The sequence below is a fragment of the Nannospalax galili genome, unplaced genomic scaffold, assembly GCF_000622305.1.
Source record: "Nannospalax galili isolate Female #2095 unplaced genomic scaffold, S.galili_v1.0 scaffold127, whole genome shotgun sequence".
NCBI lineage: Eukaryota > Metazoa > Chordata > Mammalia > Rodentia > Spalacidae > Nannospalax > Nannospalax galili.
This window is the reverse complement of record NW_008360326.1, coordinates 683,873-700,841: the sequence shown is the minus strand read 5'-3', so window position 1 is coordinate 700,841 and position 16,969 is coordinate 683,873. Positions and strand designations below refer to the sequence as shown.

The window sequence follows — 16,969 nt, the reverse complement described above, 5'->3', positions numbered from 1 at the left end:
AAAAAGAAGAGATGCATTTAAGAGTTCTCTCTCTCTCTCTCTCTCTCTCTCTCTCTCTGTGTGTGTGTGTGTGTGTGTGTGTGTTTTAAGTGTAGTTCTATCATAGTCTATTTGACTAAAAAGTCCAATATAAAAGACTTTGCAAAATGATTCTTTGGGTTTTATAACTTGAATGTTAATTTTTAGCCAAATCAGACTGGAGCTTCATTGATGGTTTTTTTTTTTTAATTGTCATTTTGAGTGACATAAATTCCTAGTTTAGTTCTAATGGCATAGTTATTCAGACTTTTGGTTTTGATGTTGAGTGATTGTACTATTTACTTTTCTGTTGCTGTGATCAAACACCATGACCAAGGCATCTTATAGAAGGAAGAGTTTATTTGAGCCTCTGGTTCCAGAGGGTTAGTGTCCAGAATGATGGGAGAGGCACAGCAGCAGAGGTGGCCAGAGCAGAATGCTGAGCAAGCACATCTTCAAGGAGGTGCAGGAAACAGAGTGATTGGAAATCTAGTAAGGCTTAAGAACTCTCAGAGCTTGCCCCCAGTGACTTGTTTCCTCCAGCAAATTCACACCTCCTGCAACCTCCCAAAACAGTGCCACCAACTGGGGACAGAATGTCCAAGTACTTGGAGTCTATGGGAGGCATTCCCATTCAAACCACCACAGTGATGTTTATCTATTTTAATTTTTTGAAGGAAATTTGTTGGCTTCGTGATAATTTAATTCAGCTTTTCAGTGTTGTTTCAGGTAGAAATTGCTAGAAGCTACAGAAGAATAAATAGGTAATTAAAATCCAGAATTATGTATTACTCTAGCTTTTAAAAGATTTACTTTATGTGTATGAGTGTTTTGCTTGCATGCATGTAAGTGTGCCCATGCATGCAATGCCCCCACAATGCCTGAAGATGGTGTCAGATCCCCTGGAACTGGAGTTACAGAGGGTTGTTAGCCACAATGTGGGTGCTTGGAACTGAACCAGGGTCTTCTGGAAGAGCAGCCACTACTCTTAACTGCTGAGCCATGTCTCCAGGCCCTATTGCTGTAGTTGTTTCAGGAGTGCAGAGAAATTCTCTGCCCTTCCATGCAGGGTTGGTCTCAGCTTTAACACATCTATATCTTTTTTTTGGGCGGGGGGGTCTTTTTGAGACAGGGTCTCCCTGCAGCCCCAGCTGCTGTGTAGATCAGATCAGGCTGACCTTGAACTCACAGCTCACAAAGATCCACTTGCCTCTGCCTCCCAAGTGCTGGGATTATGCCATCACGCCCAGCCACACATCTATATCTTAAAGCTTTGTTCATCTTCGTATGTGTTCCCTATAATCTTGTGTGGCTGTGGGTTCAGGGGTACTTCTTTTCATTCTCTTCATTGGTTGATCCCTTTCTCCCCAAATTCAGAAAATTGACCAAGTTTACTATGAATTCATGATCATTAGTGGCTCATCTAAAATGGAATACATACCCACTGATAATGTTTTTATGAGCTTGAGGCAGGAGTGGTTACCAACAATTTAGAATAAAGGAACACTTTTCTATGTGGGATAATTTTCTCTATAGAAAAATACTGTTGTAGCCCTGAACTTCATAAGCTGCATGAATATGCAATGATGCCAAGCTTTGCCAAGGTGGCCAGGGATGCCCTAATGACTTTGCATTAATGATTTCAAGCTAAGTAGTACTTTGGGAATTGTGTTTCTGCTGTATACATAGAGAAGCAATACAATTTCAGGGCCAAAAGAAAGCTTACATGTAATATAGTACACACGATCAAGAAGAGATCTGGGCTAAGGTGCTGTCTGGATAAGTTGCTGCCCTTGTTACTCCTGCAAAGTGATAAGCTTCAATCTGAATCTTAAGATAATTGAACATGTTTAAGGTAACAAAGAGGGAATCAAGCAGACATTATATAAGAGGAGTGGCTTGACAAAGTGTAAACTGTCATTCTTGCAAAAGAAGTTTATGTGTACATCTATAACATGTATAAAGTTAATCCAGTTTGAAAATTCGTAGCTGAGAAATCTTCCAAAAATAGGACCTTGTATTTGCTTCTCTTTTTCTTCAAAAGGGAAAATGCAAGCCTATCTTTTGGCTGAAGTATTTTAATTGTAAATGATGGCATAATTATGGACTTTATTAAGCATTTATGGTAGATATAAAATAGTTTGGTTAAATTTTTAGAAGTATGATTAAATTGTTGGAAAATGGCTTATTTAAAAATTTGATGTATGAATAGAGAGTAAGGGTTATGATGTATCGTATAACTTAATAAATAGGAATGTTGAAGATCTCATAGTACAGAGATGGAAAATCTTCACATGGAAAGTAGGTTAAGAATTCTTGTTGACATTTGCCAACTTTTATAGAGTATTTAAAACCTAAATACACATTATTTAGATTTATTTAATAGGTAACAATTGGCTGTTTGATTTTTTTCCATTTCATTGATCTTGCCGTTAATTTATTAAAAGTTTATTTTAAATCATCTATTTTGTTTTACTTGCTTAGTGAATAAGTTTAGTTGATTTATCTCAAAGGAGGTTCAAAAGGAGGTTGAAGTTCTGAGTAGTGTACTTTAATTCTTAAACTCGGGGCACCAGATAGTAAATCAACTCATTGATCTATCCAAGATAAAGCTCAATGTCCTGCTCCCCATCCCTTCTCCTTCCAGAGTCCTCAGCAGTTTTTGCCATTTGTTGCACTTTTTGACTAACCTGGAAAATGGCTCTTCTCCTTTTCAGTCCTTAATAAGCTGATTGTGTGATTTACTGTAAGAGAAATAAAGCATATTAAATTTGAATACTAAAAGCTGGTGTTTTCTTAGGTGCTTTGGGTTTTTCTTTCTTTTTTTTTTAAGAAAAAAATCATAAGGAAAAGCCGATGTGGGAATTGAAAATATCTGAGTTCTCACCTCACATGTGTCCCTGGGAAAGCCTTAAATCTTCTAGGGTTTATGCAATCTATTTGGTCTCTGTAAGCACTCAAGGCATAATCCTTAGAGTAGATGTCATTCAGCTTTCAGCAATTTTCAAGTTTTTCTGTGCTGTGACAGCAAATTTACAGAAACAGTTTATCATTCAGACATGTTCCAGACTTGGAAACTTAGTTTTCAGGAAGAAAAAAGAGCTATCTTTTTCATTTTTCTTTAGTTGGTACTAGGTAGCATAGGAATTTGGCACTTATTGGAATAAGACATGAGAAGGTTTCTTCCTCTCATTGCATTAGCACCTGATTTTTCTGCCTTAAAATTTTACTTATGGCATGGTATTACAAGACTCTTGTCTGCAGTGCTGTTCACAGTCAACAAAGTATAAGTGGAGACTGAGGCTCAGTGCCAACACAAACGATGGCTTAGCAGCAGCAGTGGAGGCACCCTGGTGGTCAGAGCCCAGGTACTGCTGTAGGCACCTTGTCTACTCTGCTGTTCCTCCCTTCACTTCCATGATGACTGACTAGCTGGGGGAAGAACAGGCTGCTGAATTCAAGGAAGCTCTCTCCTCTCCTTGTTCAGTAAAGGTGGTGATGACACTATCACGACGTCAGCATTGCTCTCCAAAAAATTAGAAATTTTGTCCATTCCAATTTGTAAATGCTAGTCTTTTATTTTTCTCCAATAAAAAAGATTAACTTAAAGTTAGTTATCAACGGCTACGAAGCTGAAGATGTTGTGAACTGATCCATAATCATGGACCCCCTCCCATGGAAGTGCTGTGCAACTCTCTTGGTGTTTTGCCATCCTCTGTTGATGCCATACTTAACAAACTCTGGTCTGTACATGCCAGGTTCTGACCAACAGTAACACATGGTTAGTATCAGAAGATATTACAGTGTGTTACTTGTGAAAGCTAAAAGAATCAGCCAAGTAAACCCGTAAGATGGATAAAGCAACCCACATGTGTACAGTCCATTTCTGTAATGGGCTGTTAGCTAGCTATTCCTGATACAGTGGTTATCATTTCACTGTTCATTGTTAGGTCCTCCGTTTCATAAAATCTGGTATATCCATTAATTCACCTAAAGATCGTGTTCTGAATGCTCTGCAGACAGCATTGAGGTGGAAGTGTGCAAGTTTTAAGTCTCATTTTCAATATACAGCATTGTATATTGTATATATATATATATTTTTAAAAGCATAAAACAGCTGGGCATGGTGGTGCATGCCTTTAGTCCCAGCCCTCGAGAGGGAGAGGCAGGTGGATCTCTGTGAGTTCAAGGCCAGCCTGGTCTACATAGTGAGTTCCAGAACAGCTGGGGCTACAGTGAGACTGTGTCTCAGTAATACCAAAAAAAAAAAAAAAAAAAAAAAAAAAAAAAGCATAAAACAAAATAATAGGCACTCACACTTTAGCTCAGATTATCTTGGAACTTAACTATGTAACCCAGGCTGGCCTCAAACTCACCAATCCTCCTGCGTTGGCCGCCCAAGTGTGGGGATTTCCCGATGTGAGCCATCACACCTAGCTAGCTAGAATTAGTATTTTAATGTCAGCTTCATTAGCTAACGTTTTTAATCGGCAATTAAAATTATGCTATTTAAAAATATTTTGCATTCAAAACAGTAATTTGTAAGTTAGGAAGAATTCAGCTTAGCAAATTCAAATGGTATGGTCATGTTTTAAAAACATTGAGGAAAAGATGTTTAAGCATCAAAGCACAGGCAAAACCGACAAATTGACAATCCCATGAATAGGGAATTGTGGGTTCCCTGTGTTGTCAGTTGAGTTTGAGTGTACATTATCAGTTCAAATTCAGGGGGTGCAGTCTATTGACAGGACTCTGCTTTGGAGAAATGGAGTATTCAGTTGTTAAAATCCTCTCATAATATGCAGTGACTTGGATTACTGAAAGCGTAGCCTCATTTGTCATGTTCACAAAGTCATGCCTTTTAGAGTCAGGATTTAGCTTGCATACCAAAAAAATATATTTTTGTGTAAAATGTGTGGGTTCTAGAAAACTAAGCAGACTCAGGTTCAAATTCCTGTTTTGCCTTGTACTAACTAAATGGCCTTGAGCCAGCTAACTGCATTTCAGTTTTCTGCTCTGAAAGGAAACAAGACACAGCAAATCCTCATTGTTTATGAATTCTACACTTGTGAATTTGCTTTACTTGCTAAAATTGTGTAATCCCCAAGTCAATATAAAAAGCTTTTGTAGACCTGCAGTGCACCTTAGAACTTGACCTGCAGATTAGCATGTTCCCAGCTGAGATCAAACAAGGTGCTTTTTGGCCTCGTGCTTTCACCTGTCTTGCTGTAAACAAGTGGCCCTTTCAGTTTGGGGAGCGCATTTCTCACATGTGTTTGTGTTGGTGATTCCACTGTTCAGAATAGCCTTGAAGTATAATGCTGCTGTGGTGTCTAGTGGTCCAGACTCAAGGTGCTTTATTAGGGAAAATTCTTGCAGGAAAAGCTTTGTCGAGGCCCAGATTGTAATACTGTTCCCATGTTAAAGGATCACACAATGGAATTACTAAGGTGACTTATAAGACAAAAAATATTGATCACTTGACAAAAATGTTGGAACTGAAGGCTCCCAGGAGCCCAGCACTGCATTTCCAGAGCAACCTTTTAGTATCTACATACTTGATGTTCACAACTTCTTTGTAGAATGTGACTGTTATCTACTACCCCAGTCTTGCCTGGATACAGAGATGGTGCACATAGTTAAAACTCAGAGCATTATGTTCATAATAATCATCAAGGTCTTTCCTCCAAACAAATCTCAGAATCTTTGGTCATTTAAAATTAGAAAGGTGGGTCAGGAGATGGCTCAACAGGTAAAGGCACTTGCCACTAATTCGAAAGACCTGAAATCAATCCCTGGGACCTATGTGGTAAAAGGAGAGAACTGACTGCCACAAGCTGTCCTCTGATCTCCACAAGCACTGTGGCACTGGTGCACCCACACACATACATGCTAAGTAAGAATATTAAAAAAACAAAACAAAACTTAAAGTTAGGCTACTTTCAGAAGAAGATGGAATAAATTGGACTTTCAAGTGTTTTATCTTTTTTTTCTGTAATTTCAACAGAAATTGTGGTTTTAGCTCTTAAAAATACATTCTTTTTAATGTTCTTTGGTTAGGTCTTGTGCTTATTAGAATTTTATTTTAAATGGTTGCACATTCAGACTATAACCATCCATTCTGCTCCAAAGATGAATATTAGGTAACACAGCATTCATAGATCTCATAAAGTACTGTTGCTACAGTGACTCTCCACTGATGAAAACATATGAGAAGAGGGTTTTGTTGCAAAGGATTTACAGGTGTGAGAAGAACAGACCATAAGCTAGCAAATTCTGTTCACATTGTTCTCCTTTCTGCCCAAGGAAGTGACAATAAACATCTTGATTTTCCATATTTTCTTAATGGTATTCTAGCTTTCCTTTTAGCATTTAATGTTTCATTTTATATTTACAACCTTAGTGATGGAAGAACTAAAGCTTTAGTGGGGCATGATTTCTTGCCGCACTACAGATTTTGAATCCCACTGCATTGCCACAGCCAGACCATAATACTTCTATAATGTTTCAGCAGCAGTTTTTAAAGAACCTTAAAGGTAAATTGGTCCAGAATTGGTTCTTTTTCTTTTTTAAAACATTTATTATTTTTATGTGTATCAATGTATTGCCTCATGTATATAAGTGCACCCATGTCATGCACTGCCCACAGAAGTAAGAAGAGGGTGTCAGATCTCTTGAAACTGGGGTTAAGGATAGTTTGTTAGCTGCCCTGTGGGTGTTGGGATTCAAATCCAGGTCCTTTGCAAGAATAGCCAGTGCTCTTAAAAGCTGAGCCATCTCTCCAGCCCCAGAATTGTTTCTTTTAGAAATAACTTTGCATTCAAACGTGGTGTTGTTGTTGTTGTTGGGTTTTTTTGTTTTGTTTTGTTTTTGAGACAGGGTCTCCCTTTAGCTCTAGCTGACTTGGAACTTGCTAAGTAGACCAGACTGGCCTTGATTTTACAGATACCTGCCTACCTCTGACTCCTGAGTACTGGGACTTATGCGTGGACCACAATGCCTGGCTGCATTCAAACATTTTTACTGGAAAAAAAAAAGCCAGTTTATTTTTGCTTTTACTATAATCTGAACTAAATGGCATGTAACAGAATTTTTTATTTTGAAGATTACCTTTCTAACAGGTGTAAACATGTTCTGAAGGTTAGCAGTTATTCTAAGAGGGAAAAGGTGAATCTCAAAAGCACGAGTCTGCTAATCTCTCACTGTAGCTTTTAAGCTGAGTTCCATAACCGACTATGACAGAAGTACAGATCGTATCTGGCTCTGAATTTCCAGGGTGATGTAGAGTTTCCTTTGCCATCATTTGTCCTTTGGCCTGAGGTTGTCGCAGTGACCTCTGCAATGTCTTTGACTCATGAGTAGGAGTAAAAATATGCATGTAAATTAAATTTTATAAAGGATTATTTTTTGATAGAAGACAATTGAAGCCATGATATTTCATTTTAATTTAGTACGCAGGATAAAGTTTCCAGTTTTAATGAAAGCTTAAGGTTAGATTATGAAACTAAAAAGTAGCAAGAAATTTTAAAAAATGGGCAAGACTTCCTTTTAGAGGCAGAGACGAATCCCTCTTCTAAGTAGGAGGTGCTTAATAATAACGATGCAGCACTAAGGTGGGCGCCTGTGTTAGGACGTGATTAGCTTCTTCCTTGCTTTTTTTTAGCAGTGATCTTGGCAGTCGCTTTGTTTTTGCATTTAACTTTCTATATCTATAAAATGAGAAAAGTTAGGCTTGATCTTCTAGGTCTTTTCTAGCTCTTAAATTCTGTAATTTTAAATATTTTAAAAATCTAAAGAAGAAAGTACATGAAGTTATCAGAAAAAAAGTGATGGGGAGATATGGGAGGAGTTGGAGGCGAAGGAGTGGGCATGGATTTGATTAAAACACCTTATGTGCATGTATGAAATTCTCAGTTATTTTTAAAAAATAGGGATGTTTATATTAAAGTAGGTCTTTGGCTTCACAGTCTGTCCAGGAATAATGGAAATGGAATCATCTGTTTAATGACTGGAGTTGGCAGATAGAATGTAAATTGGGAACAAGTGTTGGATTTTTATGGAATTTGGTGTGAACTGGTGGAGCTGCAGAGATTGAGAATGGTACATACTGTTCACTTTATTCCACCTGTAAAGGATGGAGGACAGCATGTTTCTAGATTAACTTAATTCAAGTGTTATACTAATTTTTCCACAGTAATATTTGAAAATGGGTTGTTCTTTCTTTGGGGGTGCAGATCTAAAGAAGCAAGAAGTCAGACATCAGGTAGAGGGCATTACATCTCACTTCCAAGTGCTTGACCAACATCTTCTTAACAATACACAACTAGCACAGGGAATTCCATGAACATAGAGCACGCCTAAAAGAAACTCATTTCTTTTTTTCTCTAACCATGGAGTGAATGAAAATTCCAAAATGTTCACTCTGTGAAGTGCGTATCTGGTTTCTGAAATCTTTTGTGTTCTCCCACAGGGACTGAGCAGTGATAAATACAAAGCAGACTTCAATAAATTACTTATTAGATGTTAAAAAAAACAAAACAAAACCCAGTAGCTGTGAAGGTCCATTAGAGGAAAACTATTTCCTTCTGGTCCGGAGAATGCAACCTCCAGTCTGAGTGGAGACCTAACATTCCAGTCAGTTAGATTCACCTGTTAGCTAGGAGACCATGCCTCAGGAAGGTGGATCCACCTAAGCTCTGCCAAAGAGGTAAGAGGAATAATTGTCCCTCATGAAATAATGTACTTTTCCTTCTCAGAAACCCCGCTCCTGAGGGCATCACTACGCAGCCACTTGGGGCTCTTAGGTCTGCCCACCTTTCCGAGGCCTGACTCCAAAAGGCTTTGGGATTTTTCTTTTAAATTTGAATAAAATTGTCCTCAAGCTTCAAGAAAAAAAAGAACATATTTTCACAAAATCTTGTGTTTTGAGTTTTATTCCAAACAGAGGTTTTTTATTTAAAAGGTGTCATATTTTTCAGTTTTTGTCCCTTAGTCCATGTTTGCAGATTGGCTCATAAAAGTTTTATTATTATTCCAGTTTGAAGTAGTAAAAGAGAAAACTTTTAACTCAAAGTCTAGGTCAGGCTAAAGTGAACTGTTGCTGACTCACGGACTGCAGTTTCTGTGTCTTATCCTGTGTCATCTTTTGTTCTCAAGGTAACTGTTATAATCATCACAACTATCACCGCTTTTCCTTTCTCCCCCATGAGTGGATCTGTCTGTTTCAAGCATGATCCTAGGAGGTTCTCCTCAGAAAGAAGCCTTTTACTGACACACAGAGTTCTGGGAGGAGACACTGGCCTTAAGTGGAATCTGTCACTGGCATTTCTCAAGTGTTTTATTAGGATGTTGATATATTTCCAGCCCATATATCTAATTTCCAATCAAAAGTATATATTCATGTAGATACAGGTTTCTTCTGGTTAAATTGTAAGCTCTTAGACAACAGTGACTGATACAACATTTTCACATCTTACACTACTTTAAAATAGCTAAGAATTTGAACTGTAACTGATTTTCTTTTATTATATTCCTACTCTCCTGTTGTTTCCTCAGTAATAAAATTGAATTTGGTGAGCAAAGTAATCTCAAAGATAAATAGCAAGTTGTGGTGGGGCATACTTTAATCCATCACTGGGGAGGCAAAGGCAGGCAGATCTCTGTGAGATCAAGGCCAGCCTGGTCTTTATGGTGAGTTCTAGGCTATGTGGAGCTAAAAAAGACCCTGTTTCAAAAAGACCGAAAAAAAAAAATTGGTTTTGAGATCATTTCTTGTATTTTATGCATAGAAACTGTGAGGTTAGGTGGTATTGTTAATTACATTTTGTTTTCATAGTCAACAAAATCAAGACTTCAGTTTGAAGTCTGTATAATTATCTCAAAACAAACAATTGTAATAGCTAAGTCATTTGAATTCAGATGTCAAATTTAAATATGCATCAAACCCAGGATCGTGATGTATATGTGTATACACACCATGAGTTCCTTCCCTTGCTCGCTAGCCACCTTCAGAACTATAACCTGCTGCTGCTATGTTTGGTATTTCCTGTGTAATTGGTCTTGGGCATTTTATTTATTTAGAACATAGCCAGACAGCTGATGCTGGCTGTCTGCTAATGGCCTTGGTTAGGACTTTTCCACCTGGCAGACAGTAATACATTTCCTTTTAACCTGAAATTGTCAGCACACTTGTCCAAGCCATCAGAAAAATGCTTTGTTTTAGGACTATCAACCAAGTCTTCCCTACGGGATTGACTTTGCTGTCAAATCCCAAGGGTGTCTTGGACTCTGCTTAGTATTTATTTTAACAGGTCCTCTTGAGCCCTGGTTGTATGGCCATTTGAGCTGGGTGCTGTGGACGAAATTGCCTTCCTAACTTTAGATCATTGGAGTCTAACAGGTAGAATTGCCAAAGTGAGTAGACAGATATTAAATGCTCAGTTCAGATTCTGGACTGTCATTCATTTGTTGCCTAATCCTCCAAATGAAAGGAAGCTAGCTCTTTCTCTCTGTCTGTCTGTCTCTGTCTCTGTCTCTGGTGTTATGTGTGTGTGTACATTTGTACGTGTATATGCCAGAGATTGACTTCAGGTATGTTCTTCTATTGCTCTTTAGCTTAGTTTTGGGGACAATGTCTCACAGCACCTGGAGTTCACCATTTTGGCTAGACTGACTGGCCAGTGAGCTCTGGGGGATCCAGGACTGGGGTTACAGGTGTGTGCGGGTGTACCTGTCATTTACATGTATGCTCGAGATCCAAACTCACGCCCTCCTGTTTGCATTGCAAGTACCTTACTTTACTTACTAAGCCCAGCTCTATTATGTTTTCTTCTGTTATAAGTGAGGGTTTTTTGTTTTTGTTTTTTTCCCCTGGAGTATTTAGGACAACCATGAAGAAGAAACAGCTTGGATAAATTGCTTAATTTCAGTGACAGGGAAATAATGCTTCCTTTATTTTATTTTGGTTTGTAATTATTTCCTTTCAGGGGTGAAAGCCTGTCTGAAAAGCAAAGTGTGCGAGCAGGAAGAGAAGTATGAAGTTCCAGAAGGTCCGCCGAGAAGCAGGCGCAACAAAGAACAGCTGGTATTTCCTCCTGATCCTACTTTCTCTGTTCTTATGACTTCATGTTATCCCCATCCAGAAAAACTTTGTCTGCCCTTTCAGCAAGTACAGGTGACAGATTAAAATTTTAATTGTGCTTATTTCAAGCACTTGATTCTGAAAGATGATCAAGATGTGCAGTAAAATCCAGAAGGTAATAATTTCGCACTCTTAATGGATTTTTGGCATCGTGAATGTTCCCATAAACCTTTCAGAATCTGAGGTAAATCTCTGAGACAGGAAGTAGCTTGAAAACTTAGAGCTGCTGCTGGAATTTAGTTTCCAGATGTCTTTATTGCTACATACTGCAGTTTTAATGGTAACATTCCATTATCTTGTTGATATATGTAAGCGTTTTAGAAGTGACAAAGAAAATTTCCCATAGGATAGAATTGTGACATTCTTTTTTTCATATGGAGTACACAGAAATGTTTTTTGGCTCATTGGATTTGTAGCCATTATTTCATTCATAATCTATTGTGCCCTGGCAATACATTTGTGGAACCCCAAGGCCACACTTCTTAAGAAACTTCCTAGCAGCCCATGGCCATTGTTTTTATGCTCTTCATATACAAAGTTTAAAAATATTTTGATCTGCTCTTAACATTTTTTTCTTGCTATTTCAGTTGCCAAGACTGTTTGATGGATGCTACTTCTTTTTTTGGGGAAACTTCATACATCATCCAAAGGACAGCCTTCTTAAACTAGTTGATGCAGCAGGGGGCAAGGTCCTCAGTAGAAAACCCAAACCAGACAGTGATGTGACTCAGACCATCAACACTGTTGCGTACCATGCCCAACCTGATTCTGACCAGCGCTTCTGCACGCAGTACATCGTCTATGAAGATGTGTTTCACTGTCGCCCAGAAAGGGTTCGGCAGGGCAAAGTCTGGATGGCCCCTTCCAGCTGGCTTATCAACTGTGTGATGGCCTTTGAACTACTTCCTCTTGACAGTTGACTATGTCTTACCAGGCAAACATTTCAAGCTGAATGTGAATGGCCTATGAGAATGTTAAACTAGTTGTTAAAGTCCGTTGTTAAACTTTTCCTCATTCGTATTTTTATGGATAAGTAGACCCATTCACATTTTTTTTTCTTTTGAATTAAAAAAAGCAAAACAAAAAAAAACCCAACCAACCCCTCCAAATTATTCTAGATTAGGAATTCATTTAGATACCAAAACTACTGTTTAAGATTTTACTTCTCTGTAGAGTGGAGCGTCACTCAGAGCCATGCATCAGGCATTGGATTCCATCCCTAGAACTACAAAAGTTTTCATTCTGTAAGTGGCCTGTGGTTTTGATTCATCATGTCTTTTAGTTCTGTTTATCATCTATCAAAGATCAGTAGCTGAGATGACCTCAGAACATTTGGCTGAATCTCCAAGTGGTCTGTCATTACTGTTTCAACATTTTAACTTGTCATCCTTTAGTGAACAGTGTCATGATTTATTTTGTCTTTGTTGTAATGGAAAGAGAGCATCTATCTAAATAAGTCACCATAGTTGTAAAATTCTGTATGTATTTATCTTTACATTGTTTTTTCGTTTAAATTTCCTGGCTTTCCTTCATTTTTATTCCTTTTAAAATCTTGTGTAATCAAGAAATCATGACTTAAACCATTCATTATTGAGTGGTAGTGGTGAGATCAGCAAGAGGCTTGTTCTGCATCATTTTATTGGCTGTTTACTGTGTATTTGGTCATATTTCTATTTTCTGCAACATACTTTATGATCAGCATTTGCTAGAAGGTCTTACCAGTTTAGAAAACTGTCAGTATATTAGATTAGACGTGACCTGTTTGTGGTAAACCTTGCTGGGTATTTCAAAATAGGTTTAGGTAAGCTCTTCATCCCTTCTTCTCCTTCTCCTCCTCCTCCTACTCCTCCTTCACCTCCTCCTCCTTCCTTTCTCTCTCCCTCCTTTTCTCTTTCCGTCTCTTTTGTTTGTGATACTGGGTATGGAAGTTAGGGTCTTATGTATGCTAGACAGAGTGCTCTGCCACTAGGCTATATCCCTATGTGTTCTTTTGACACCTGAAATTAAGTTAAATCTAGGACCAAACATGCCAAGTGATCTGCCACTGAGCTATATCCCCAACCTTTTATTTATTGTGAGACAGTCTTTCTAAGTTAACTAGGTTGGCTTTGAACTCAGTTTTAATTTTGTTGCAGTTTTTACGTTGGTGGGTAGGCAGAAATTGGAGATTACTTGATTTATACCATTTTTATCATTCCCTACAAAATGACCATAGCAATGAATAGAGAAGTATGGGTGAGAAGCACATTCTCCTGATACTAAAACAGTCAAGGTGGAAAACTATATGGCATACCTGAGCGCATCCCCACTGGCAGCTCATCCCTTCTGGCCTGTGAGCTGTCATTGTGAATCAGCATGCTAGATCATCTTAAAGTGCCTTTTAAGAAGAGAACTTTGGTAAATCTTCCCAGAAATTGATTCATGATACTACAGTTTGGGGAAGGAGATACTGTAAAACTGCCAGTTGTGTCCCTCATGTGCAGACTGTGACAGCGTGACAGCTTGGGGATGATAGCATGGCTCTAATTCAGAACACCAAGAGGCTGCAAAGCTACTCATTTTGAGGTTCGCTTACTAAGAAGGTTTGATATTCTGCTAATCATTTGAAAATGTTTTCCCTAAGTCCTTTGATAGATTACTTTTTCATGTCAACAGGTGTGTTACATGAATAAAATAATATATTTTCCTGACCCTGACCTTCCAGGCTGAATTAGCTTAGGAAGTCTACAACTCTTAGTGTTGGGCTTGTATTTTATTCCTGGTGAATCTGAGGGGTTAGGTAACACTTGGAGTAAGTAATATAAAATTTGGGTTTGGATTGTGGCGACTTATTTATTTTGACCGTTAAGTAGCTTTCTGTTGGATCACAGATCTTTTTCCTGATCAGGTTTCTGTTCCTTGCTATGAATTCCTGTTTTTAAAAACACCTTCAGAGGTTCCTGTTCCTGTTTGTTCATTTGCTTGGTTTCTTCCTCCTCCCTCTCATTTTCCCTCTCCTCTTCCCTCTCCTCACTAGTAGTAGTATTTCTGAGTGCTCTTGAGACTAATTTTTATACAATTGGTTTATCTTAAGCACTTAACATTGGAGGTTGTGCTTCCTTATGTAGAAGTGCGTGTAATTTTCATTTTTCTATACTGGATTTATGCTTCACTTTTGTTTACCATAAATCATTAAAGTTTATTTGTGCTTACTTGCATCTGTGTCTTCTGTTAAAATGGGTTATTTGCATATTGAAGAATGAGACTCAACGGATGAGGAGCTCTTTCAGCTCTGCTTCTTTGAACATTAACACATTCATTGGTTTTGAGTGGAAATACTGCTAAAGCATATTAGATACTTCACAGCACCGAAATACCATGTGAATGACAGTGCAGCACCATTGTGGATCGAATAGTTTACGCAGCTTACACAGCGCTTCCCTCAGGTTCCGTGAGATTCAGAGAGTTGGTGACTTCCACTGGGGCTTGCACGGCTCTCCCCGGCCCTCCTCACTCGTGCTGCTTTGTAGCTGTTGTCTCTACGAATGCTTTATCAGATTGAATTGCTTAATTTTCCCTGACGTGTCAAAAATGGAAACCGGACAGGAAGTATAGAGAATTACAAGTAGGATGAGGTAGATGAGCAGTGAGAGGGTTTGATGATGTGCCTGATGTACTTGTACTTACACATTTGCCATTTCTTTTTTTTTTCCCTGTCTCCTTGGTGAATTTGGTAGTTAAATGACTTTGCATAGAGGAAGATCATGTTTTGCTGAAGGAGGGGGTGGTATTTCCTGTGGGTATAAGAAGGGTCACATTTGAGGTTATTACCCCAATGGGTCAATGTAGAAAAAAGTTGTATTTTGAAAGGATTGTGACCTCATTATAGTCACAATAGCTCTTCTGTTCTCTAACCAGAATATATGAGGACAGGAAATTATGCTTAATTTTATTAATAACTAAGTTACTTTTTAAAAAAAATACTAAAATACAAAATTTGAACTTAGTACATGAATTTATGTCAGCCCTTTTCAAAGATGCATACTAAACTCCCTACTAAATGAAGACAGCACTTGATAAGTTGAGAACTTTAATTCTCTTTATCAGCAGCCAAGCATGTTTGGCTAATTACTCTAAATATTCCCTCATGAATATTAACGGCTACTGATTACCTGTGTACTTTCATAAAGCACCATGTGCCTGTAATAATTCTTTTCTCCCACTTGAGCAACCTAAAGGGAGAAGGGGTTTATTCTGGCTCACAGTTCCAGGGTATAGCTGTCATGGTAAGGAAATCTGGGTGACAAGTGCCTGATGGTCACATCTTTCTAGATAGATTTTGATATTGGGAAATTTGTTTGGCAGTGAGGCAGAATTAGTTAAGTCATTGATTATTCTGACTTTGGCCATGCTTAAAGGATTCATGACTAACATCCAGCCCCTCAGTGGGCTTTGAAGTCAGTGGTACTGATTTTGCCATTTGTTTTCTAGTTTGTCTACCTGAGTTTTCAATTGCAGAGTGAGGGATACACTTTCCTTTCTCATTAATTTCAGGTGTACTAACCACATAGCTACTCTAAGGATCACCCTCTAGGACCACTACTAGGGAATGGTTTAGAGATGTCTCTAGAAGCAGTTCAGGAGAAAATAGCTTTGATAGCATAGTGCATCTCAGTCTGGAGTACACTGACCATTCTCTCCCTCTGTGTGATTTCTGGCTGTTCTGTGCTTTGTTGGAGTAAGCCTCAACAAGGACTTGGCATATCTGGTTAATTTCTTATCTCACTCCCTTCATCCCATTTGCAGTTGGTCAAGTGTTCCTGTTTGTGTAGCCTTTCCTACCCATTCTACTAAATTTTTGGATCTTTCATCCCTAATAAGTTCTGTTGGTATCCAAACTGCCTTGGCCTCATGGAAGTGGTGTACTTTATGAAGGCAACTTCTTTGGGCAAGGTGCCACAAACTGTCATCTTAGGTGACCTTGGACAACTTCCTGTCATCTGGAAGAAAACAGACCCAAAAGGAGATTGTGTCTACCTTTAAAGCTCATGCTTTGTTAGACTTACTTTCATTGCAAATTTGTTAAAGAAGGAAAAACAAAGCTCGTTTACCTGCAAACTAAAATAACATGACCTAAATAATGTGCTGTGGATGAAACATAAAGGCCTTTTTCTGAATTTAAGCTGGTTTAGCTTTGAGTTTCTCAGCAACTCTGTTCATAAAAATGTTAAATAATTGCTGTAGAAACTTTGAAAAGTACAAGAAAACTGTCCCAAATCGAGGAGCTGACAAAGTTTTGTGTGGCATTTATAGAGCTAAAAAAACCTGACACAGTTGAGAGTGTCCCTGTACCTAGTCCATTCACCACAATCCTGGCTACCACCCCATTTATTCTTTTTGGTTTTGGAAACATTGTGGTAATGTACAATTTGGAAATAACAATTGTCATTCTTGCTCCTTTTTCTGTGAACATGCATACCTCAGTATCAATGGGGGTTTGTGCCAATAACTCCCTTGGATACTGAAATCTTTACATGGTGAAGTTCCTTATAGAAAATGGCATTGTGACATAATGTTTGCCATGTAGCCTCTGTGCATACTCCTGTATGCTTTTGATCATCTCTGAATTATTTACCCTACCAGTACAATGCTAGCACTATAAAAATACTGTTTAGGGATTAATGGCAGGAGGAAAAAATGTTTAGAACAGGTAGAATTTTTCCTGAATATTTTGGATCTGTTAGATTGTGGGTGCAGAATTCACAAATAATGGAAAAGTAACAGTAGCTTTCATAACTAAGCAATTAAACCTGGTATTTAATTTTTTCCCCT

The 16,969-nt window shown here is 38.3% G+C and overlaps 1 protein-coding gene across 3 annotated transcripts in view; it reads left to right on the top strand.

The window, feature by feature from the left end:
• Positions 1 to 14,349, top strand: part of Bard1 (BRCA1 associated RING domain 1) — a 75,305-nt gene extending 60,956 nt beyond the window's left edge. For all 3 annotated transcript variants that reach the window (XM_029560014.1, XM_029560012.1, XM_017796249.2), the window contains 2 exons: positions 11,004 to 11,101; positions 11,746 to 14,349. In XM_029560014.1, the coding sequence (XP_029415874.1) occupies positions 11,004 to 11,101; positions 11,746 to 12,078 (431 nt within the window). In that variant the 3' untranslated portion in view covers positions 12,079 to 14,349. The remainder of the gene's footprint in view (positions 1 to 11,003; positions 11,102 to 11,745) is intronic.
• Positions 14,350 to 16,969: the final 2,620 nt, after the last annotated feature.